Here is a 14188-nt window from a genome sequence, read left to right on the forward strand (position 1 = left end):
CACGGGATTCATGCCATATCTCTTGTCCACAGTGCTCACTGCTAAGACTTCACTCCAGTCTTGAAACTTGTCACTTGTATGATCTTTTTCCTAGATACCCAGACACATCCAACTGTCCTCCTAGTGGGTGCTTTTCATTGAGAAAGGCCAAAAGCTACAGGGATCACAATCAGTATGTCTCACACACAGTCTAAACCAATGCCCCCATGCCTCGCACCACTTGGAAAGCCAGACAGGCCACTCAGGTTCCATCACCCTGGCTTAGTGTTAACTCAGGGATGCTGCACCATGTATTCAGATACATAGTCAGACTCACCCCTTTCCACCCAGGGGACACACCAAACTCAGTTCCATAGGGATGTGTGGGAGGAAGGTAATGAAGAAGCTACAGCTGGACTCCCAGCTCCTAGGGACTTTTCCTCATCTCTAATGGTTTCTAACTAAGGAGACAGAGAACTTCCAGCTGTAGTTCCTCAAAAGTCAGCTTAGTTCTGTCAGTCAAAAGAGAAACATAAGTTGAAGTGACTCTAGGGAGCAACCAAACACACACACACACACACACACACTCTCTCTCTCTCTCTCTCCTCTCTCTCTCTCTCTCTCTCTCTCTCTCTCTCCCCTGATTTTCATCCCTTCAGTATGATATTCTTGGCTCCAGGTGATTTCACTTTTGTGTTAGTAACAGCTTAAGGTCATGCTGCAAGATGGGACAATGTTACCTGGGGCTGAAATACAGGTGCAGAAAGAATAATGAATTGGACACACAGCCACTGTTTTCTGTCTATATATTAGCAGTTTCCAACACAGCCAGGGGCCATGACATATTTATATAAGAAAGAAATCCACAGGGACTTACTTGTGTTGAGGTCAAGGGAACGCCCCTTGGGCTGGTTAGCCATAACAAAAGCATCTACTTTTCAAGGGCCACAATCACCAGATAATGGGTTTTCCAAAAGCAATAGAAGTTACTATGGTAGAGAAAAGTGTTTCTTACACTCCCTGACAGTTCTAACCCAACAGACCACTCCTTTTAGCATCTGAAATGCATCAGGACATGGCTTAAGCTGCCTCTCCAACCATACTCAGATAAGTCCATGTGACATTACTCATCTTGACACACGCTCTGACTGACATGAAGTCAGCCGTCTGCCTACTTGCCAAGAACCTTCTTTGGCACTCTCAGAAGAAAGAGTTGGGGGTTCTCTAGCACCCCAAAACATTTCACTCTCAACCTGAATTACTTATCAGAATGTGCTCAATACCTCAAACTTTTTCTGGAAGGAATACAGCATATTGATAGCAGCTAAACTTCAGGCAATGCACTCTGAATTTAAGCTGTTCCGCAAGGATATCAGGAAGTAAACCTAGTCAGGGAAAGTCCTCATTGCTTAATGCTTTTTAAAAATCTCCCTTTTGCGGAAATTCAACCCATGTTGAATCTGAGGTCTCTACATGGGACCCTGCAGATCTTGCTACTTATTACAGAGTCTCAGTAAAGTTAGATGTGAACTTGTAGAATTGCAAATTACTTTTTTTCCATAGAGAGGCAAATTATATCTGTAAGAAAACAGGTAACCTCAAAGGCGACGTTACCTGTCCTGTTGAGCCAGCACCACCCAGTTTTATTTCTAATTGGTTCGCCACTTATTCTAGTCTTCATTATCCTCCCTCCCCCTGATGCTATACACTCGCTTCTCCAATTGTCCACTCATCCAGTTGAACCATGTGCTGATTCCTGCATTCTTGAGCTAAACAGACCTCCCCAACGTGCTCAGTGTGTGTTTATGCAAGAGTTATGAGTTCAGCCTTTTGAAATCACTTTGCTGGACACCCACAATGCCTGCCTGGCCAATCGTTAGCAAAGCACCCCTGGGAGCATGTGGTACACACAGCATTCCCAGGAGGCAGCACACTGCAGTGGCAAACAGGTACCTTGGTGTCCTGGCGGCTGCGGGAAGCCAGGGCAATCTGCCTGGCCAGCTTCAGGGCTTCGATCCTCATGATGGCAAGCTCTAACTCCTCCTGCCCAAGGGGTGGGGTGTGAGCAACCCACAGCGGAATGCATCAAGACAGACATAATGCCTCCCACATCCAAGAAATGAATGTGCCACATAAATGCACCATGACAGGTACTCAGGGGGAAAAAACACACGCTCGGCTTTCTCTCACAATGAACACCTCAGCAGATCATGAAATAAGGGCTTAATTTCCTTTTCTGAAAAAAGTCACCCTTGCATGTCGGTCAGACAGTATCATGCAGTTGATTATAAAATGATTTTGAAATAGTATCAGAATTTTTACTCTTGTATTCTTGGAGTTCTTTTCGTCTGTTTCTTATAAAGTTGGCCCCTGCTTTCTATGAATGGCTGTATGTCTCTCAGATGACTTGTTAATGAGCTCTCCCTAGGTTTGCTCTGAACATCCTAGTCCAGGGGATATCAAATTAACTTGTCAAACTGTAAGAGATAATGATTTTGGTTCCAGATGTAAGACTGAGTCCAGATGTTATCTCAATGGGAATCCGAGATCACCTTGTGTATACAAATAGCCAGGCTTGATGAATCATAGACACTGCCTTAGGGGCCATCAATATTTTTGAAAAATGACTGTTTTGGACCTAATTTCCAAATTGAAGTAGAAATGATTCATTCAATATGCAGTCACACAATTTATATAATTTTAGCCTTGTGGATAAAGCACACCACATATATCAGTGTTTGAGAGGAAGCTATTTCATCTGGAACATTCTCAGCAGTTCCTCACTAAGTCCTGCCTCAGTTCATTTGGGGGTCAGGGGTTCATTCTCTACTGAGGTTTTGACAAACTCCCAAAAGGGCACACGTTGGCTACAAACCTGAAGTTTCTGAGCAAATACTGGGGGGTTCTTTTCTGCTAAGTCGGGTTCCAGATAGTCAAGCGCACCACAGAGAGAGGCAGGATGAGCCAGCCTGCTGAGGAGGGCATCAGCAGAGGCAAAGGCAGCCTCCGGAGCTGTCTGAATATGGCAGAGAGGAGGACAAGGAAGAAAAATAGAGGAGAGGAGAGTGATACCGATTCCAGGCAAGGAGAAGGCATCCATTAGCTGGACATTGATGTCTTAAGGCTGAAGAGTATCAATTAGCTGCCCATTTTTGGCCAGCCATCTGGACAAATTCCCACGTGTTGACAATGGGCAGATGGAGATTAGCAGGCTCAACCTCTTTCCCAAAAGCAGGGCCTTGGGTGCCCTCCCCGCCCACAGGCCACCCTCGCCCCCTAGCCAGTGGGTAGGAGCCACGACACTGTTTGCTTTTTTATTTCAAAATTTCATTGAGTGGAAGGCAAGCTAGTTGATGGGTTTTCAAAACAGAACACAACCATCAAGGAAATGGCTCTAAGTATAAATACCAAAGTCAGGAAAATTTTGGAAAAGGTCATTTTCTAAAAAAAAAAATGGAAAGATAATTTCAAAAGAAAAAGTATCTCCTGGTAGACCGGAAAGTCTTCAGAATCAGAAGGCTCCTTTGTAGAAGGAGAACCACAGACGAGTCCTTCACAGTAGTTATCTGTGAGACTGTTTCACATCTACACCCTCTTTTTGAACACTACTATGTTTCCAGTACCCAACCTAGCGCCCAAGTGCCACACACACAGTAGGCACTCAAAAATGTTTCCAACATGAGAATGAAATCTCCTAAAACAGAACAAAAGTAACACACTGAACTAATGGTTTCAAACCCAGATGAGGACTGCGGAATAAATAAAAAGAAAATTCACCTAGAGGGTTGGTCCACCTAAGATGTGTAGAAGACCCTCCCTCCCATGTATGTTGCATACTCCAGGAAGACCATGTGTAACACATGGGGAGCTGGGGGGGTGGGTGACACGATGCCTCTGGCTCAAGGCCATTGGCTCTACAGGGCCCTGGCAGGTGATAGGGAGATGAGAGGTCAAAGTCCTACCCTACAAACAAGAGAAATCTCCCATCCCTGGTACCCAGAACAAGTAGTTGGTCCCTGAAAGGAGCGTGTCCCCTGTTCTATCCTTCTCTGCCCTACCATAGAGGTCAGAGAGACACAGAGTGACTGGCCATGGCTCTAAGATGCCCATGTTCAAAGGGGGAAAAGAGGAAAAATAAATAACCCTGGGCAAATAAAGCACTTAGGTGAGAATTACATAACCACCCTGGTGGGAACAGAGAGCCTTTTCCTTACTATAATGATGTAAGGATCTCCTAGGCTGCTCCTGTAGTCTGGGAGCCAGCGTGGGACCCATGGCAGGTGCCAAGTGAGTGGTGAGGTACCCAGAGGGCCCCAGCTTTATCCCCAGTGATTCTGGGCCCCTCTGACTCCACTTACGATTTCAATTGCCTCTGAAGGGGTACCCAAGGCCATGGCCTCCAGCTCCTTCTGGGATGATTTCTCTGGAACCTGCAAGTGAGGCTCCTGGTTGGAGGCCAGTCCACGTGCAACAGGATGCTGGATTTTTGCTGCAGCATTCACAAGGGCTTCCATCTCCTCAAAACTTGACCTGAGGAACAAAAGGATATCTTCAGGGTCCTCTCAGACATCTCACTGAAACCAACCAGAAGACCTGGTCAATCAGGGCACATTCTAAGGTATCATGGACTTCCAGGACTGTGTCCCCAGAGGGACATGGGCCAGGCTTCCAGTGGCTACTCAACCTCTATACTGGGCAGAAGGAGGGTATGGCCCAGTCCCATTCCAGAGCCAACTGACAAGGGAGAGGCAGAGCACGGATGCCATTAACTAATGGGAACGAGTCTGGAGTTAAGCAGACAGCCTATTGCTTGGTTGTCTACTCTAGGGGAAGAGTTTCCCTTCCTATAAGACAGAGGCTTGATTGGTACACTGGTGCCATCATTGTTACCATTATCACCACTACCGCCTCACCACCTGGGCAGATTCCAGTCTGCAGGGTCCCCAGTAAATGTGAGAAACCAAAGCAAGAGCTTTTGTCACTGCTCAGTGAACGAGCAGACAGATGACAGAATGGTCCAAATCTTAGAGCAATGCCCCACACTCACATCGTGAGCCCTGACAAATGCAAACATGGACACCATGTTAATAACACATGTTTATCAAGCGTTTGATATGCGTCCAGCACTCTGGTGAGAGCTGTCTATATAGCTCGTCTATGTGCTTTGGAAGCCTGGCACCCTGCCACCATCACTCAGCTGAGGACTGATGATCTCCTTTAACCTCCCTAAATCCCTGTGAGGTCAGTTTATTATTCTCACTACACTCAGGGAAACTGAGGCATAGGAGGGTCAGATAACTCCCACCAGGTCACACAGTCAGTAAGAGGTAGAGGTAGAGGTAGGATCAGGCTCTGAATGTGGTACCACACTGTTTCCTACTGGACAAATGACAGAAGGTTGTTCGTGGATTGAGGCACTGGTGGGGGTTCCTAAAACCAGCTATTAAAGGATTTCACTTTAGTTCAAAGGGTCCCCAGTAACAGAATCAGTGCATATGGATCTGTGTGCAGAGAAAATGAAATGTGGCTGCCCAACCCCACACAAATGGAATGAAGTCAGCACAGCAGAGGTGCTTAAAGGCTGGAGGCCTGTGGCTGCTAGGTAACTCTCCCATCACACAAGTCCTACCCTGAACATGGCGTTGGGGAGTCGGACATCCGGACTGGAGGAGACTTGATGGGGCTCTCCTGAGAAGCATCAAACATAAGATACAACGCCTGCTTCTTCGGGGCGTCATCGTCCTGCTGCAGGAATCAAAGTCACGTGTCAGCCTGAACATGCCACCCAGATGAAAACCAGAGCACTCTTCAATAGGGAGCAAGTGACTCTTCAGGGAAAAGCCTTGTGTCTCAAGTGACCAGAAGAGAGGAGCACACAGGAGCTGGCTAGGAGAGGGACGGGAAGGAAGGAGGAGGCAGGGAAAGAGAGGCAGGAGGGTAATGTGTGGTAGGTGCTGCTGTGTGGACCCAGTTCAGGCATCAACATTCACTGGCCACACCCCCTGTGTCAGACAGCATGCAGACCCAGAAGGTTAGGGTAGTGAGCTCCCAGTCCTCACAGTGGAATCGGGGAGGGCAGCGCGCTGACCCAGTGTGGTGAGCACTGAAAAGAAAGAGCAGGGGCTCAGCCTGAAAGGACAAGGGTATCTCTCACTGGGCTCAGGAAGGAGGGGCCTACAGAGGAGTTCTGTTGGACGGGGGCACAAGGGGTGGAGGTCCAGTGTACAGTTAAAGGGTACGACATGACTGCCCAGGGGCCTTGACTAGGCCCCCCAAGGCCTTGAGTAATTAGCTAAGGAATGGGAATCAGTATTTGGAGAGAACAGGAAGTCCCTGAAAGGTCCTTACGCTGCCCTGCTGGGGTCTCCAAAGAAGCCCTTGCGAAGGCCAGTGGGTACACAGCTGTGCAATGTCTCAAAAATCCCTGGATGGCCTGCGATTCCTGGGCAAGACCCACATCGTGAAATTCATCCACAACCTTGCCAGCGTACTGGTCAGCGTGAGAACCAATGGCCCCTATGGTTTCATTGCCCTTAAACCAACATACATAAAAGTTCCACTTCTGTGGTGACAGTACCATGCATGTGGTGTCAACTTATCGAGAACACATCTGTGACTGCAGGGGTAAGCAGACACTCTTTGAGCACCTCAGGTAGAGATGGTGCCAAAGCCCACACACGTTACTCAGGAAGCTGTGATTTTAGTCTGGGTGCTCACAGAAACGCTTTCCTGCCTGTCTACTGTAGGCTAGAAGCAGCAACCCCAGAATCTACATTTGACAAGGAAAAAGCTAAGCAACTATGTCCACGGCCATTTAATGCCAGAGCAAGCCCTCCATAGCACTCATGGGTCTCCAAGAACATTGCTGGACGAGAGCACAGAAAGGGGTCAAACCCAGAACAAAATGCCAGGGCAGTTGTTACTAAGCAGGGGAGACAGCCGCCCATCTTAACTACTTAAGATGCAAGGAGGCGGGGTCCTACCCGAAGAAGTCATCCCTCAATATCCAGAGGGTCCAGGAACCCTGCTACCCAGGTCCCTCCTATAAAACGTCACAGTGTTTGCATACAACCCGCATACCCTCCCCATGTGTGCCGAACCATCTCTAGGTGACTTCTAATACCTAGGTGGTGAATGCTTTGTAAGAAGCTGTTAGACTATATTATTTAGGGTATAATGACAAGACAGTACATCTATACATATTTAGTAAAGACGTAATTTTTTAAAAGAATAATTTTAATCCACTAGTTGGTTGACTTCATGGATGAGGAACTCATGGCTATGGAAGGTCAACTATAATTTGCAGAAAACAATAGTGCATTTTTAAAACAATCAACTCTGCCCCACTTTTAAAGAAATTCTGGTTAGCTCTCTCTCTCTCTCGGTCTAGGGAAGTAATTCCATGGGAAGCTTGATCTTTTTTGTCCCTGAAAATGCCAAACGAGGTGACTGGGTACAAGCTTCAACTTCCCCTTCCCCCACTGTGCCCCAATTTATCATCCATGTGTGCCCAGGATGCTGTGGGCACAGAGGATGCTCAGTTTGGGGTCTGAATGCACAGAGACACTCTGCACAGGAGAGGAGGCACAGCCTGCATGCCTACACTGAAGGGCAGAGCAGGAAGAACTTACAGGTAAGGAAGAGCCAATCTTTTCCATATATTCAATTTCATAGGAGCTTCTGTAATCCAACTCTGCAAAAGAAACAGAAAGTGAGATTAGTGTTGGGAGGGTGGGCTCTGCACTTTTGGGAAACACACAGCGAACTAAAGAATTCTGGTAAGGCTGACAGTGAGCTGATGGCAGCTCAGCTATTTTCAGACAGTCGGTGAACTTCCTGCTGGCAGGGGCTTCTGCTATTAGAGCAACTGAGGAGTGACACGGAAGTGAAATGGTGTGACCATGCACAGGTTTGGCTGTGGTGAGTTTCTAGATCACAGCACATTTGTGCTTTGGGCGTTGGTTTTCTCTGTAACTCTCAAATGTAGTATATGGATGATACGTCTGATGACATCTTAGAACTAGACCTGTACTTATTCCCCTCTGCAAATTCAGCTCCAGCCCCACTCTGAAGCAAGGGAAAGACAGATACCATTCCTCCAATGTTGCTTGGAAGAGAAGCTTTGCAAGTCACCTGGACATTTCCCAAAATTCTACCGGTGCCTACAGGGCTGGTTCAAATCAAATTTTCAAATGCAAAAACACATCAAGTCCAATTAGGTGGAGAGATTACCTATTTCAAATTGATTAGTGACTTTAGGCTGCAAAGAAAATTGCAGACACCAATGACAGACTAGAAACCCTACCACCTGCCTCGGGCACTGGGTTGGTTCCATGTAGAAGCCAGCTCTGCTGCATAACTGAACGCCCTGTCCGGCACACAAACTGAGCACCTACTTGTGCCTCACTCTGCCCTGGGCATAGTGAATAAAGTGATGGTGAGACCAAAAGGGACTGACTGTGTCCTGGCAGAAGCCACCATGTACAGCTACCAGATGCCTGTCTGCTTAAAACCAAGATGACAAGTAACCTCACTGTGCGAGAGCAGCCCTAATCCGTAAAGCTAAGGACCCATTTTTAAGATGAAAATAAATCTTCGTTGTGTAGAGCTCTTTATTTCTGCACATTGCTGAGGGCATGATTCAAATGAGCTTTAGATGACATACATCCTGGAAGACTTTCCTGAGACTGCAGACGTGTGGTGGAGGTAGAGCCAATCCAAGCCCTTGAGTGTGTGGACTTCTGGGGAGTCTCTGAACTGCCCTGGTGGAGAAATCACATCTTTTCAGCAGGCACGGCCGACTCACACGATTGAAGCTGGTTTTGTGGATGAATGGCCAGGATTCCTTGCCTCCTGAGGGTCCACACCAAAAGACACTTTTGAATGAACCACACGCTGCTGGGCTGCAGCTTAGAAAGTGTGTCTCTGGGGGTCATTGGAGCTTGTTCTGACTCAGTACCCAGAAGCATTAGCTTCTAAGGACTTGATATCCTCCTCCCCTTAAAAATGAGAAGCAGGTGGAGGCAGTGATAGGCAAAGTCACTAGGGCCTCTGCTGGACTGATTGCTTTCCAGGTGTGAGACCCCAGGAAATCATTTTACTATCCTCTCACACTGTTTAACAAGGTAACAGTGAGTCAGCTGCTTCTTCCAAGGTATCATTAGTGTTGCTAAAGCATTATATAGCCCTAAATTATTCAACAGAAATCCCTTAGAACACCCCAAAATGGCACAGAGCACCCAGGATGCACCACACAAGCAAGGAACTACCACAAACTTTTCCAGAGAGTGCCTGGCTTTGGTCACCAGGCCACCTCAGTTAAAGAGTCCCACTTGGAAACTTAGCTCACACCCTAGCACTGAATCTGGGGGAGTTTCTGTCACCAAGCTCACTTACCTGCCTCCTGTCCTGCCTGCTGAGAGGGCTTCCCTTCCCATTGTCCAGGGGCCCTCAGTAACCTCTTTTGTGGTGGCCAACAGTACAGAAACGGGTTCTGATCCCTGAGAAATGTTGCACCTGTGACATGCCTGGTTGCAGGAGACCCATCTCAACCTGGGAACCTTGCCTCAGGTGAGTGATGGAGGCCTGGAGAATACCCTGACAACTTCCAGCCACAGCCACACACGCTCGCATTCACAACTTACAAAACGGCCCAGACAGAACATTTCCTTACTTACTAGATTCTCCCCGTCATCAGGTGATCTCTGATATTCTAAGGAAACATCTTACAGAAATTGGTTTAAGACCGCACTCATCTGCTTTAAATTCTGAGCCTTACGTGGTAGGTGTGCAGGTGAAGCCTAGTCCGGTATCAACCCCCTTTTTGCAACAGGCCACATGCAGGTGGCAGGCCAGGAAGGGTCATGCCAATGACACCAGGTGGTACTTTGATTATCTTTACAACTTCAGGAGAAGCTAACTCTCTCAAGCATGTAGATGCTTCAAGCTGATGTGGCCCCAGCTATTCTAAAAAAGATGCTCTCATCATTGAAGGACTGCTTCTGGTAATGAATTCATACGGGGACATCACACACCAAGAGGGCTTCACTACTGTCTTCCTGAATCTAATTGCTACACCTTTGCTGTCCTGGGCAGATTCCAGAAGTTCCTGCATTTCCAGGATCAGGGAAGCCAACTCTCCTGACCACTGGGTCCTACTGGCTCATCGATAAAATGGAGCTCAAAGCACCATATTGTGCTGGAGATGGTGAAATTGTGTAAGATAAGAGCCCTACAAATGTAAGGGACTGTGATCAGTCCTTTTATCATTCATTACTTCTGGATCATTTAACAAAGTGACATTATGTTAAGAAGAAAAGAAAATGGCCCTTTGGAAAGGGATGGGAAGACTTCCCCAATTTTCACCCCATCTCCCTTCTGAACATCTGTTGTAAGAATGATGTCGGACTTTGTGTTACAACATATACCTAGTGTACCTGAGGCCCTGGGTTTGATCCCCAGCACCACAAAAACAAACAATAACAACAACAACAAAAAACCCCTCTAGCTAAATGTCTACCAAGTAACTAATGGTGCCCACTATGTAAATCAATCAGGCTCCAGAAAAGGATACTTTCCCTTCTAGAAGCCGTTGTTGGATGTGGGAAGGAGGACCTGATGCAGCTGAGTACAGGGAAAACTGAGTGACCATCAATGGCCACCCAGAGTCTCTTGAACCAGAGGCAAGTGAGAGCCCAGAGGCTGGGTTGCCCAGTGGAGGGAATGTATTAGGTTTGCTCCCATGGCACCACGTTTGAAAAGACTGCATGAGAGAAGGGCATTCGTTAAACAGGTGTGCACATTTATAATTGGCTATCCAAATCTTTTAACCTGTGGCCTGAGGTTATCAGAGTCAACACAGGAAGTTGATGTATTGCAGCCAAACGTGGCATTGTAGTGTTATGGGCGTCCTGCTCACCTAATTCATTTCAACTTCCTTCAGGTTTCTGAAATAGCGAAGTCACCTGGAAGCTCTTTATGTGCACCCAGGTAGGGGCATATGGCTCACACCTCATCCTGCTGATGAAGGCCAGAAGCGCGGCTCATGCTCACATCAAGAGCAGAGTGGGGAAGAGCATGGGGTTAGGTCGGGCAGACCTGGTTCTCCATGGGTCACCTGGAGCCTTGACAGCACCAAGCCTCTCTTTCCTCATTCTTAAGTGGAGATTTGCAGGAATTCACCCCAGAGCTGGGAGGAGGAGATGAAACCATGCATGCAAACTGACAGTTTCTGCTTTACTATTCTCTCCTATACACACAATATTACAGTGAATGTGTGTTCAGACAGTAATTAGTACTTCTAACTCGACATCAGCTGCAGTCCTACACTGATTCATTCTGGTGATCCAATCAACACCCTGCACATGTGTCTGGTATTGCTGAGCTTGACCTTTTTTTTTCTCCCCCCAGTACTGGGGTTTAAAGTCAGGGGCCTTGCACTTGCTACACAGATGCTTGACCATTTGAGTTGAGCCACTCTGCCAGTCCCCTTTTGCATTGGTTATCTATCTATCTATCTATCTATCATCTATTTAATCTATGTGTCTATCTATTTTCTATCTATCCATTGAGTTTCACCATATGCCCAGACCAGTCTGGAGTGCAATCCTCCTAGTTGAGCTTCCCCACATGGCCTGAATGAAAGGCACACACCACTAAGCCCAGTCATTGGTTGAGATAGGAAATCTCATGAACTATTTGCCTGGGCTGGCTCCAAACCACAATCCTCCTGACCTCCGCCTCCCAAGTAGCTAGGATTACAGGTGTGAGCCTAGTACTTTTGGCTGAACTTGACCTTATTAAAGAAACAAGAGGGCTGATCTATTAAGAGGGTATATTACAGAGGTGCATGTGGTAGGGTCAGTGCTTCCTAAAACTCTAGTGTCTTCACCTTGGTGATAGACTGCCAATCACCTAACAGCTCAAATTGTACTTGTCACCTCCTGAATCCTTATAATTATTTTCTAAAGAGGCAGGATTAGCAGAGTTTTCTTTCAAACTTACATATTTCCTGATTTGTTGAATTTTTGCAGAAACAATTATCAAATATGTCACTGAGCTAGTAAGTTGTCTGTTTTATCTTACCATTAAATGCTGCACCTCTTAGCTAGACAGGCCCTACAGGGATTTTTATAGTTTCTAAGAAAAAAGGTGCATGTATTTGGTTGCTGATGATAAAACCAGACACCCAGACACACCCCAAAATCACACGAATTTTGATTCTCATCTACAAACCCAAGCCCAAGTTGGTTTCTAAATGTTTTTCTCTGACATTTAAATGTTTCCTATCTATCTGGAGACATGAGCTAAGGAAAGCATAGGTGCTATCGAAATACCAAGTCCAGTGCTTGTCCCCAATGTCCTTGCTGCCACTGGAGTGCTAAACCTCTCCCCTTTTGGCCCCACACCTCAGGCAGGTGATGTCTATTACAAAGGTCAACTCAACAGAGCTTTACTATTCTCTCCTATAGACTTAATATTACATTGAAAGTGAGTTCAGATAGTAATTAAGCTGTTTTATCTGCCTGACCTTGTCTTTCCTTTATCCCAATCCTGACTTTAGCCCCATAATCTTCAGGGTGCTGTGGGGACACAAAGATGAATGAGACAGAGCTCCTGTTTCAGAAAACTGTCTGGCTGCAAAACGAGAAATGCACATGCATCTTCATCGCGGTGTTAAGGGCATCAGCATGGCCCGGCCAAGCACTAACAGCAAGCAGAGCAGGGAGTGGAATGTCCAGGAAAAAGCTGAGGCAGCCAGGGGTGGAACCCAGGGAGTGGGGCACAGAAGGAACAGTAACCACAGCAGACATGGCTGAGCAAGGGGGGTGGGAGGGCTATCCCAGTAAAATAGTGATTCTGTTCAGTTGAGACTCATGGCACAGACACAGATGCAGGAGAAAACAAGGACCAAAGGGAGGCTGAGGGCAGGTCCCATGGCCTGTAGTGTTAAGTTGGAATGAGATAGTCACTTTGAAGTCTTCCAAACCCCAAGCCAGAGGGCCAACCTGACAGCTAACCAAAGGCTCAATTTTTCAGAAAACAAAATGCCCCAAAATCCAAGTACATATAATTTGGATCACCTTTTCATTTCCAAGAAGAAAGGGCAACTCTGTGTAGGAAGATAAGTATCCAGAATTCTGAAAAACCTATCTCTATTATGAACTAAATCCCCTACATATGCACACTGGTACCATTCTGAGACCTGATGGGCCCCAAGCAACCCACCAAGAGGCCTGACCACAGGACAGCCTCTAGAAGCAATGAATTACAATGAAAACCACCTGTGTCTCCATTACATTGCTGCCCCACCCCAGCTGGAGGGAGAGGACTGTTTAATGCAGCTTTTGGTCCCTTTATTAGCAGCAAAGAAAAGGAGATGGGATGTTCATATGTGATCTTCCTCACAGAGATTTCCACTCAGTTTTTTGGGGTTTTTTTTTTGTTTGTTTGGTAGTACTGGGGATTGAACTCAGGGCCTCACACTTGCTTGCAAGCACACTACCACTTGAGCTATGTCTCCAGCCCTTTTTAGTTTGCCTTTCAGATAGGTTCTCACAACTAACTGTCTGGGCTGGCACGGAAACTTAATCCTCACGTCCCAGTCTCTCGAGTGGTATGAACCATAATGTCTGCCCTTGATTTCCACTTAAGTTGTAAAAGTTGGAAAAACTTCTAAGAAAACCATGACAACAACAAAGAACATAGCAAAAGCCAGAACTGAAATGCCAGCCCAAGAGTAGGCTTGCAGCCTCACAAGATGGCCAGAGGAGGAAAGGGACTGTGAGGACTGGGAACACAGAGGACATCAGACCAGGGAGAACGGTTCCATTCCACTGGCAGAGGCTCTGGTTTGCTCTCTCAGTAGATTTTCTAAGACAGGAAGTATGGAGGCCAATGTTCAGATGCAGAAGAGTCAAGCTCAGCCTAGGAGTAACCTTACCAAAGCATCAAGCCAAAGAATCAGACAGAGAGCAGGAACTGAGTACACAGGAAGGAAGATACTAAGATAAAACAAATGCCTGGGAACCCTTCTAAAATAAAATCAAGTCTTCATTAGCAAGCCTGGGGTGAATCTCTGGCTTGGGCTTGATTAAAAGATGTCATTGTGTTGTCTTACCTCCCACGGGGACTGTGAACAATGACGGCACCAAAAGACCCCCAGGTGGGTTGATCTACACTGACAGTTTGATGTGAATGATGCTTCCTT

General features: G+C 46.7%; 1 protein-coding gene across 7 annotated transcripts in view; it reads right to left on the bottom strand.

The window, feature by feature from the left end:
* Tacc2 (transforming acidic coiled-coil containing protein 2) overlaps window positions 1–14188 on the bottom strand; it is a 194902-nt gene that overhangs the window by 15338 nt on the left and 165376 nt on the right. For 4 of the 7 annotated variants that reach the window (XM_020171766.2, XM_074078159.1, XM_074078163.1 and 1 more), the window contains 5 exons: window positions 7611–7672; window positions 5609–5724; window positions 4338–4509; window positions 2855–2995; window positions 1933–2022 (listed from right to left, as the gene is read on the bottom strand). In XM_020171766.2, coding sequence (XP_020027355.2) covers window positions 1933–2022; window positions 2855–2995; window positions 4338–4509; window positions 5609–5724; window positions 7611–7672 — 581 coding nt within the window. The remainder of the gene's footprint in view (window positions 1–1932; window positions 2023–2854; window positions 2996–4337; window positions 4510–5608; window positions 5725–7610; window positions 7673–14188) is intronic. The other 3 variants (XM_074078162.1, XM_074078165.1, XM_074078161.1) reach the window with 2 other exon arrangements.

The sequence above is a fragment of the Castor canadensis genome, chromosome 7 (assembly GCF_047511655.1).
Source record: "Castor canadensis chromosome 7, mCasCan1.hap1v2, whole genome shotgun sequence".
Taxonomy (NCBI): Eukaryota; Metazoa; Chordata; class Mammalia; order Rodentia; family Castoridae; genus Castor; species Castor canadensis.